General features: G+C 43.3%; 1 protein-coding gene across 2 annotated transcripts; it reads right to left on the reverse strand.

The window, feature by feature from the left end:
- Nucleotides 1-4,504: 4,504 nt before the first annotated feature.
- LOC117945591 (transcriptional repressor CTCF-like) lies at nt 4,505-10,709 on the reverse strand. Of its 2 annotated transcripts, none has more exons than XM_034873167.1 (13): nt 10,535-10,709; nt 9,246-9,524; nt 8,939-9,121; nt 8,435-8,810; nt 8,161-8,331; nt 7,856-7,989; nt 7,638-7,758; nt 7,385-7,534; nt 6,937-7,097; nt 6,647-6,829; nt 6,423-6,561; nt 5,998-6,141; nt 4,505-5,787 (listed from the first exon to the last, which is right to left on the reverse strand). In XM_034873167.1, the coding sequence occupies exons 2-13, from the start codon at nt 9,501-9,503 to the stop codon at nt 5,525-5,527; spliced, it is 2,283 nt and encodes a 760-aa protein (XP_034729058.1). In that variant the 5' UTR covers nt 9,504-9,524; nt 10,535-10,709; the 3' UTR covers nt 4,505-5,524. The 2 variants fall into 2 exon arrangements, with proteins under 2 accessions (XP_034729058.1, XP_034729065.1); XM_034873174.1 differs by lacking the exon at nt 10,535-10,709 and adding an exon at nt 10,375-10,496.
- Nucleotides 10,710-11,486: the final 777 nt, after the last annotated feature.

The following is an 11,486-nucleotide window of genomic DNA, read 5'->3' on the forward strand; positions in this document are numbered from 1 at the left end:
ATGTCAATCTTAAGGTTTTAAATGCCCAGACTCATCTGACCTTGCCCCAACAAACGGCACCATGGGTTCTTCTAAGCTGTTGTCTAGAAAACTGAAACTGAAAAGGGCTGACGTTCACAAAGCAGGAGAAGGCTATAAGAAGATAGCAAAGCGTTTTCAGATGCCAATATCCTCTGTTCAGAATGTATTTAAGAAATGGCAGTTATGAGGAACAGTGGAAGTTAAAGCCAGATCTGGAAGACCAAGAAAAATATCAGAGAGAACTGCTCGAAGGATTGTGAGAAAAGCAAGTCAAAACCCACATTTGACTGCACGATCCATCCAGAAAGACCTGGCAGACACTGGAGTTGTGGTACACCATTCCACTATAAAGAGATACTTGTACAACCATGGTCTTCATGGAAGAGTCATCAGAAAAAAACCTCTTCTCGCTCCTCAACACAAAAATCTGAATTTGAAGTTTGCAAATAAACACATAGACAAGCCTGATGCATTGTGGAAACAGGTTCTGTGGACCAATGACGTTAAAGTAGAACTTTTTGGCCGCAATGAGCAAAAGGTACGTTGGAGAAGAAAGGGCACAGAATTTAAAGAAAAGAACCTCTGTCCAACTGTTAAGCATGGGGGGGGTGGATCAATCATGCTTTGGGGTTGTTTTGCAGCCAATGACACAGGGAACATTTCACGAGTAAAATGGAAAATTGATTCAATAAAATTTCAGCAGATTTTGGATGCTAACTTGATGCCATCTTTGAAAATGCTGAAGATAAAGAGAGGATGGCTTCTACAAATGGATAATGATCCTAAACACACCTCAAAATCCACAGTGAATTACATCAAGAGGCGTGAACTGAAGGCTTTGTCACAAAGTGCTCCTTCCACCGCCCTATTACCTCCTCAGTTGAGGTCAACGCGATCCCATCCTTGCTGTACACAGCTTGGATGATTTCCTGATTCCCCCTCCTGAGCTGGCGAACGGTTTTCCAGAAGTACCTTGGTGCCGACCGAAAGTCCTTCTCCTTGTCTTCTTCAAACTTCTCCCCACCCGCTGCTTGGCTTCTTTCACGGCAGAGGCTGAAGCCTTTCTGGCTTTTCAGTACCTTGCAACTGCCTCTGGATCCCTCCAGGATAGGATTACCGGCCCTAGAGGCACCTAACACCCTAAGACCACAGCTCTCCACCGCAGCTTTAGCAATGAAAACTTTGACCATTGCCGACTCAGCTTCAATGCCCCCATCCACAAGGTGAGTAGAAATTCTGTCGGACAGGGGACTCCTCCAAACGTTCAACATCAATTTACCCCCACTACCCGTTTGGGCTTGCCAGGTCTGCCCAGAGTCTTCCCCCATCCCCTGACCCAACTCACTACCAGATGGTGATCAGTTGACAGATCCACCCCTCTCTTCACCTGAGTGTCCAAAACATACGGCCTCAGATCAGATGAAATGATTATAAAATCGATTATTGCCTTTGGCGTAGGGTGTTCTGGTACCACATACACTTATGAACATCCCTATTTTCAAACATCGTGTTTGTTGTAGACAATAAATGACTAGCACATAAGTTCAACAACAGACAACCACTCTGATTTAGGTCAGGGACGCCGTTCCTCCCAATCAAGCCTCTCCATCATTGCCCACGTATGCTTGAAAATCCCGCAGCGGAACTATGGAGTCCCCCACTGGAGCCCCATGCAGGACTCCATTCAAGGTCTCCAAGAAGGCAGAGTACTCTGAACTCTTGTTTGGTGCATATACAAAAACAACAGTCAGAGTTTTCCTCCCCATCACCCGCAGGCTAGGTAGGCAACCCTCTCTTTAACAGGGGTCAACTCCAATGCAGCTGCGCTCAGACGGGGGCTTGTGAGTAAACAAACCCAGATACCAGGCATTCGCTGACGAGCCCTCCATATGGGGCTGGCCCAATGCGGGAGCCCCGGGCTTCCTCCGGGCGGGGTCACTCCCTCTCTACCTCGTTGGCTCATAGGGTTTTTGAACCATTCTTTGTGTGGCCCCTCACCTGAGACACAAAAGCTCCAAACAACACAGCCCTCAGGTTCATATAGAGACACACAAACCTCTCCACCATGATAAGGTGATGGTCCCTGTTTTGTCTGGTAAATTTAGCTTATTGTAAAGACAGCTAAAAGTCCAAAGGGGAGGGAACCTAACACTAACAGGTGTTTAGTTACGAATGCCCGCTGTTCCGACTTGGGTGCGTGGGTCTGTTTTCCGACGGTTCAGGAAACTGCCGTTAGCATCTTTAGCACCGGAGTTAAGGGCTAACCGGGATGGCTAGCTGGCTGGGGGCTGACTGTAGATGTGCTGCCGGTGCTGTTGTCAGCTCTCATCCCGACTGAAGCCTTGCAGCACCAGGAGATTGAGGCAGACAGACAGGGTTGTGTTAGCTAGCTAAATTACCATTAGTTTAGTCGTCTATCTATACAGTTAATGTTACTGATGAATTTGTGGGTTAACCCGGAGTTTTTTTTCCTGGTAAAAATAACTGTGCGTCTCGAACAGTGTCGTAATCTTGTATTACCCACTGCTAACGTTATAGACCTAGCATTAGCGACTTTCTTGTCAACCAGCACCTTTACAGGAGGCACCAAAGCACTTTTCCTCTTCGTTCCCCCTACAGGTTGGGAGGGGAATTCTCCATTACTTCTCCATTTAAATTCACCCCAAAGAGCAACACAAAGTGAGAGCATTTGCTTTATTTTGAAAAGTCACTCCTCCAAACGGAAATCATGTTTTGGCTAGTTGCTGTGGCAACAAGGATGTCCCTCAGTCTGTCACTGTTTTCTCCTTTGCTGCTTGTGCTTGGCTGGTGACGACACTATGCATCTAACGGGGTCCAAACAAAAACAGGCATGAGGAGTTTCCGAAGGAGAAAAAGTGTCAACGTCTCCCACAACCACAGCCATCGCCCATGGGTGACCCAGTAAAACTTGTAGGTTTAATTTAACGTAGCAGTTAGCTAGCTAGCTAATTTAAATCTACCGAGAGCGGCAGCGTCGGGGGCCGTTTGTGCGAGTATAACGAGCCTGGGAAGGGGCGGCGATGAAGGACAGCGTGGCGCTTTTTCCTCCAGATTTCCTTCAAAACAGGACGTATATCACCAAACAAAACCAAGAGGTTGCATTTAATCTTCCAGAATTAAATAACTGCACACTGCCAGCCAAAACTAAACTGTGCGATAACAACAATAATTCAGAGTGAGGTTAACGTTAACTAGCTGACGTTAGACGATAGACGACGGGTAAACAAAGTTTAAACAGTGTACGCTAAGCGCTATACAATGGTCTCCTGCCACTATCGCTAGTTAGCTAGCTAACTAACGAAACACGATTTCTTCCAAGGGTCCCACATTTGGGTTTTCGCTTTTAGATGTTTTATTTCAGACCGTGTATGGCCTCATGAACAGACATACTTTCTCTCATTGTGTTAGTTAGCTTTAGCTACTTATGGATGGAATTATGAGGGAAAAAAAATCCCTTTTTTGCTGGGGATCCTTGGACCCCCTTTGAAAACCACTGAGCTACAACAATAATTAGCTTTAGCCAAAGTTACAGGGATCTCTAGCTAGCTATACTTCTTGCATAAGTTTCCAAAGTTTTTGTCTCGTTACCCTATCTCAAACCTAAGAAACTACCAAGACTCAACATTTCTGTCGTTGGGATGAACAAAAAAATCATTGAGCGACGTATTTCACAGGAAAGGCGTATCGTTAACGCTGAATTAATTACGTTGAATAATTTTTTCACATTTCATGTCTTCATGATTGTCATCTTTCGCACAAAAAAAATTACACGTTTTAGAAGATGTGGTTAAATAGAGAAGTGCCGGATATCTTCCGGCCTTTTTTCAGTAGTACCAACATTTTTTTTCATAGAAGCCTGGGGCTCAATGCAAGTGTGAAGGCTGCTGTGTCTAATGCCTGGCAGCTAATGGGATTAGTCTTTTGAAAACTCGTTCAAATAAAGAGTTCCTTAAGTCAAGTATAATTTGAGGCACATAACCATCTTCTCTTGAAGCAGCTGTTTGATATTTATATAAGTGACAGCACTAGAGAATAGAAAACCTGGGGAAAGTAATATGGAATATCAGATAGTATTTTTAATTAATCCCAAAACGTCTCCCGATATGAATTCATGCAAAATAATTAAATTAAATTAAGTAATGCTACTGCCTATTAGCATTAGTTAAATTGGAGCCAAAGTGCCAATGCCACAGCAGAGCGTTTTCTACATGAAACCAGAGCTTGCCAGCTTCCCTGTGGAGGGCTGCATAATTTTGGATTGACTTCACAGTGGATAAAAGCCACCACAGCATTTGGTTATGTAAACGAGATGCATACTGGGACTGCAAAAGCAGCACTCAGACTCAAAACTCAGGTAAAAATGTTAGTTTGGAAGAATACGTGTGGAGACTTGTCAAGCCCACTGGTGTCTTGTCAGTTCATGTCCATTCTTCAGACATACAAATGAGTGACGCCTTTAATATAAAGTTGTCCATTTAATAAAATAGATTTGCAAGCAAAATACAGACATTTGTGTTAGCACTCAGTTTTTTCTCAGCTAATGTTGAAAAAAAAATCCATGATTGACATTGTTACAGCTACAAAAAAAAAAAAAAACATGAGTCTTACCCTCAACTTTTATTGGTTGTACAGTCACAGCTGTTCTCGTCTGCCACACAGTTGTTAAAATGCCATTCAAGCTGCTACGTTGCATTGCGAATGGTACAAAATTAAAACATCAACCCAAAGTGGAATGGCTACAAAAGAGAGCGAAACATCTTCTTGCACTTTATGACACTGTTTAGCACATACAAGTAATCTAGGGGTGTTACAGTAGCAAGAAAAGCATCAAGATAAGCAGTCTTAAGCTATTAAAAACTAGAATGGGCTTAAAAAAAGGGGATAACCATGGAAAAAGCAGCCAATAATTAATATTGTGGCTTTAAATAACAGCAATATCATCCATTACCTCTGTTTTTTGCAATCGTATGACATTTTTGATGATGTGTCCTTTAATCTTGGACCTAAATGTACATTTCTTTGCCAACTTCTGCTGCCCTAAAAAGTTGAAGCAAAAAAGCCAAATTTACATCTCCAAATGTGACGGGAGAAGAGTTCTCCGTTCCAAACCGAGAGGTACATGATGCTCTTCAGTGAGGATATCAACATTGACTTGACTGGAATTATGACCAAAAAGTAAGTCCACATTATGGGTGCATTGCTATCTACCTACAACTTTTACTGAATGGCACACAGGTGTATAAACCAGTAAAACAAAAAGGTATTAGAAAGAAAAGCTAGTTTATGCATTCTTTGGGTAGGTAAATCCTTATTAAAATGTTTTTAACTCCTCTAACTTTTTATCAATACATGATTAAAAAGCAAATCTTAAATTACAACAGTGATGTGCTGGATGGAAGTGTTTGTAATCCTAAATGCCAAGAAATAAAAATGAACATGTAATCAGGCGTCTGTGTGTTTACAGGTTCGACCCTCGCATCTATCACCGGTCCATCATGCTGAGGATCATCTCAGGAGTGAGGTCTCCGTTCGGTGGGGCTTCAGACTGCTGCACCTCCGGTGCCGTCCCTTGATCCTGGGGCATCTCCTCCAGCTGGATGGTTGGATTTCCTCCACCAACCACCACCTCCTCCTGTGCAGCCTCATTGTTGCCGTCCTCCAAGTCATCGGCTCCAACTTCTTTCTTCACAATTATGTCATCCACCTCTCCAGTAACCTCGTCCTCCACACGGATGATAGCAGCCGCTGTTAAGAGGTTAGATTTTAGTACTATAAGATATAAATACATTCGACAATGTTAAATTGATTTTTATTTTTTAAAGGAAATGCTAATGATTTCATAATTTAACTATGTACTTGTGATCAGACACAGTCCATTAGCAGCTTTCAAATCTCACTTTGTGAGCTCGGAAACGGTTAAAAACATTCCCAAAAGTATTGTAGTTCAACACTTACTGTCTAGTTTGCTCTTTGGGGGCCGGCCACGTTTCCTCTTGACTGGTGGCCCCACAGGGGCTGGGATAGGGACAACTGGTGGGGCCTGTTCCACCTCAATATCACTTAGCCCCTCTTCTTCCTCCACCTCATCCAGTTCATCTGCTACAGATGAATGAGTGAGGATATCATGCAGATATTAGATTTTGACATCAGCTTGTGCCAAATCATTGCAATACATTTGCCTGAACAATCTTCACTAACTCAAACTGTTATGTTATCAAGACTGAGGATTCCGTAGGCCGAAACATTTTTTTCAGACTTATCCAGCTACGTCAAATGATAAATAGGCCCTTTGCTCTATTCTGGAGAAATGTAATTGCATATTCTGATGTCAAATTGAGAGACTGCTTCACAGAATAACAGATTTGCAACATATACAATACCTGTGTCATCACTATCGTCCTTCCTGGCCTGCATCTTCCTCTTCCTGCCCCGACGAGCCTTTTTGGGTGCAGGAGTTCCATTTTCTTCTTCTTCTATAACCTCACCCGTGCAGTTCTCAGAGTGACGCAGCATTGTGTTCTGAGGACCACACATAACCAGCACAACTTAATGACAGTGTTCAAATTTAAAACAAAAAAAAACAAAAAACGGGGCTCAGTCTTACCCTGCGGGTGAACGTCTTGTTACACTTGCCACATACAAAGGCAGTGGGGACAAAGTTGGGATCATGGTAGCGCTTGTAGTGCATGTCCAGAAGCTGCTTCTGCCTAAATGTTTTCTCACACTGGCTGCAGGCAAACGGCTTCTCCCCCGTATGTGTGCGTTTGTGCATTACCATGTGCCGTTCCTATGGAGGTAAACGGTTAGAGAAAAATAGGCATTTTGAATTATAAAAATGCGATATAAGTAATAAAATTAACACTGTAAGTGTTTCATTTTCCACTTAACACGCACTTGTCTGCAGCAGTAGTCACACTGTTCACAGCGGAAGCGTTTCTCATTCTTATGAGTCTTCTGGTGTTGGATTAGAGCGTATCGTTCATGAAACACAGCATCACAGTAACGACATTTCTTTCCCTTCTCAATAAAAGAGTGCTGCTTCCGCAAGTGAACACCTGGAATACAAACAGAAAAGACATGAAAATCGGTTTGAAAAATGTTACTTTAGCCTATTGTATAAATTAAGAAATGCTTCTGAAGCCTTCCCTTTGTCTGAATCCTCTCTACAAGAATTATATTTACACACCAAAAGATTACAATGATTGGAACTGGCACGTTTACATAGTTTATGATCTCAAGCTCTGAAGACCCTAATAAAAACTAGCCTTCCCAGCACTTACTCAGTTTTATTTTCTGCATATGATCACATTTAGTTTGAAGTAAAATGCAGCACACAACTCACCAAGGTCGCTCTTGCGTGCAATGACAGTATCACAGTGTGGGCAGTGGAACTTGGCTACGTTCTCTGTGTGTTTCTGCAGAATATGCATCTTCATGGTGCCGCTCTGTGTGAAACGTGCATGGCAGATGTAGCACTCGTATGGCTTTTCACCTGCACCAACGAGGAGATAATTTACGCGCAAGGTACAGTACTCTCCTCAAACTGGGAGTAACCCTTCTTTCAGCCAATAGATGGTGCAAGTACTGTATGTTACCTGAATGCGTCCTCATGTGTCTCTTCAGCTTGTAAGTGTCTCTGCTAGCATAGCTGCACAGACTGCACTGGAAAGGTCGCTCCCCTGTATGAGAGCGGATGTGCCTTTTCAACTTACTGACCTAAAAAAAAGGAAGCAAACAAATTAGAATAAGAGATTATACCAGAGTGAAAGTCACAGACAAGTACTTAACACAGATCAACATACGATTAACTTGCCTCCACGCTGCAATAGTCACACATGGAGCACTTGAAGGGCTTCTCATGTGTGTGTTTGTAGCGACGATGACGCACCAACTCACCGCTGGTCACAAACGCCATGTCACAATCTGTGCATTTATGCGGCCTAGTGCCTAGAGAAATGGAAGGAAGTGAGAATGAAGGAACACAGGCTAGACTTATTGATACATATTCTACGTCTGAGTTGACTAAAAAGTGAATGCTCCATCTTACCAACGTTTAACGTCTTACCGTACAGATTTATCTGAATTATAACAAACTGAAAATATACGTTTTTGCAGTACCTGTATGTGTATTGAGGTGGTTTCTCAGCAGTGTGACAGTTCGAAAAGCCCGTCCACACAAGTGACATTTATGAGGTCTCTCATCTGTGTGGCTCTTCATGTGTCTGTCCAGGTTGGAGCGCCTTGGACAGGTGTAGCTACACAACTCACACTGGAAAGTCTTCTTTACACCTGGACACAGCATTTCAGTATTATAATAAGAACCTCACATCACACAATCTAAAATGAGTCTTTTTCAGCGTCATGTTCAGATAGCTAAAGAAGCTGTTAAGACCTTTTTTCTTGATTTTGGTGGGCTTTGGTGGCTTCATGTTGCCCACAACCTTCTCAGCATTCACTTCTGACAGCAGGCCCTCCTGCTGCTCTTCTTCAAAGTCATACACAGAAACATCCATGTCACGATCACCCTCTCCATAGCGCAGACGGCTCTTCTTTCCTTTCTTCCCCCTACTACGGATACTAGTGATGGGCTGGTACTCTGGGTCCTTAGACCATTCTGGCTGTTCTTGCTCAGGGACAGTGGCTTCGATTTCTGCTGCCTCTTCCTCATCCTCCACATCTCCCCTCACCACTTGAAGCTCCTCGTGGGCTGCTTGAAGCTCCTCCTGCTCTACGGTCTCTACCTCACCATTGGCACCCACTTTTACCACCTAAAAGAGAACATTACAAATGCATGGTATTGTGACCAGACACAAAGGGAGTTCACAGAGTGTGCCAAGTTGATCATAACTAAAATGAGCCAACCTTATTTCACAGGAGCCATGAGTTATTTTCTCACCTGAAATCCCTCAGGCAAAGGAAGAGTGTGACAGATAACCGGATCTGTGTCCTTGTTAGTGGTTGATGCATCAACATAGGTGGCCTGGAGTCCCTCTACAGTTGCTGTTGTGACAGGTACATGCACCAGCTGAAGCTGTCCAAGACCTAATGCAGCCCCTGTCTGCTCCTCCATATTCACCACCTACAGAAGAAAACGCCGTTTCAACTTGATGCATGACAAAAACATTTCACAACCAGGCCAGTTACTGATAATCCAACATTAGATTAGAATCAACTTTATCGCTTATAATGTGTGCTAAACCAACCTGTAGCGTGATGATCTGACCCTCATCTCCACCAGAAACAGTCACCGTGCCGCCGCCCTCCAACACCTCGGTCTTCATTTGCAGCAGAGTCGGATCCAGAGCGTCCATCACCATCATCTCCATATTGTCAGCCACCTCCCCCTGTGTAGTTATGACTGCCCCTTGTATTAAAGCCTCGCCACCCTCTGGCAGGACCTTTCCTTCAGGAGCCAGGGCAGCAGTCTGAGTGGTCTCCATGGAAACGATCTCACCCTCCATGGTGATGGGCCAACCGATAGCCTTAACAGAGAAGACATGTATCAAAAACTGAAATAGGCAGGCAGGTAAAGGGAGATCTTTTTTTATTATTATTGTAGTTGGTCTCCAGTGGACTTCTTCAGCCATTTTTGCCTCTAATCTTTTTGAGGGTTAATGATGTGAAATCACATTTTTTTTATGAAAACAATTTTCCTAAGGAGGACACTTAAACCACCCCCCGAAAGTATCATCTGTAGTGATAGAAAATAAATTGAAATAGTTTTGCGTTATATGATGAGCTGGGTTACCAAAAAGTGTCAATACCATACCAGGACATCCTGGTATGGCCTAACTTATAGGTGGGATTTATATAAAAATATATCTCACTGCACATTTGGCTGATCTGCCTGACTAGGTAGAGCTTAGAGTAAAACTCAAGTGAACAATTTGTTGTGAAGAAGCAAACTTGTTAGTTTATCATGCATAATCCCACTGTAGTACTGTCCAACCGTGAAGACAACTTTTGAAAAGTGACTATTTACGTCTTCCTGTGGTGATTAGGCAATGATAACAGTCGATCAATCAATCGATACTTCGACATCACGCGTTCGTCTATTGTAATAACGCTTAACTTACTTCTCGTAATTAGTCGCAAAATGATACATTGTTAAAACGATACAAACTAACGTTACTAAAACATCAACTCGTGTCAGTTTACTCGGGAGGCGCGAGTAACGTTACGTCTGAAAACAGGAAACAAAGGGCACGATAAGATGGACGTCAGGCCTAAACAAAGTTTAAACAGAAGTCCTAATACAAACAACCACCCCTGTGCAAATACTGCAAAAATATAAGCCGAAAAGCAAAATGCTCAATTGAGACATGGAGTTACCGTTTATAGACAGATTTAGTGCGTTTTGGATAACGATAGAGGGAGACAAACACCCCCCGCCAGCCGCCTGGTCGGTAAGCCCTACCGTGACACCTAGAGGCCGGCGACGGCTCCTACAAAAACGTTTCCGTATTAGGGGAAAAATAGCGGCTTCACTTACTCTCGACTGCTTCTTCCTCCCGTTATATTTAGTTGGATGCTTGGTGAATCTGATTTCTCTTCACTCCCTGTGTGAACGTCCGTACGTGCTAAGCACCGGACTAATAATTTTCTCCCGCTTAGGAAGAGTGGGCCTAACACAAAATGGCGGCCTTTAAGACCTATCGCGCCTGCGCAAACACAACCCGGGGGAGTAAAGGGGCGTGGTCGAGCTGTGGCTGGGTGATGGGCGCCAGATTTGAATTCAGCCGTGGGGACTGGGCGCGGTGACCGGAAACTGACTAACTGAGTACTAGATTATTGATTACTTTTCGGACAAGGCATGCAGATCAATAGTGCGTGAGAGAGTCACTAGACCTCAAAAAACGTCTAATCGCATTTAAATTGAAGTTACAAGTAATTTTGTGAATTAAAGCAATTCATAAAGTAAGTCACAAGAGGGCAGTATGAGTGTAGCCTATGTGTAGTGCGGGCCTCACAACCCAGAAAGTCGTGATTGTAGGCTGCATACCATTCTCAAGGATTTGAATGTATAATTTAAAGGTTATCATAGGGTCGATTGAAGGTGTCATTTTTACATCCAAATAATGACTGTAGCCTATTGGTGATATTTGGTCACCAACCGGCATAAAAAAAGAAAATTGATAGGCCTAGTGTCCTAAATCCTAATATTACCATGGCTAGAAACTTGAGGGAGAAATTAACTGCTGGGTCATCACACTCTCTGTTTAGTGTTATTAGTTTTTCTCACTAGACTACTTCATGGCCCCAGATTTGTTGTTTGGTAATTTTGGTTGAAAAGGTTAATTAGAAATAGCCTATGCAACATTTAAGGACAAAATAAATGGTCCCTGGCCCTGGTGGTTCAGGAGTTTAACAGTACTCACATCAATCCCACCATCCATGGTTAAAGTCTGACTGGGCTCTTTTGTTGCACGTCATCCCCCTGGTGA

Source organism: Etheostoma cragini, chromosome 1, assembly GCF_013103735.1.
Source record: "Etheostoma cragini isolate CJK2018 chromosome 1, CSU_Ecrag_1.0, whole genome shotgun sequence".
NCBI lineage: Eukaryota > Metazoa > Chordata > Actinopteri > Perciformes > Percidae > Etheostoma > Etheostoma cragini.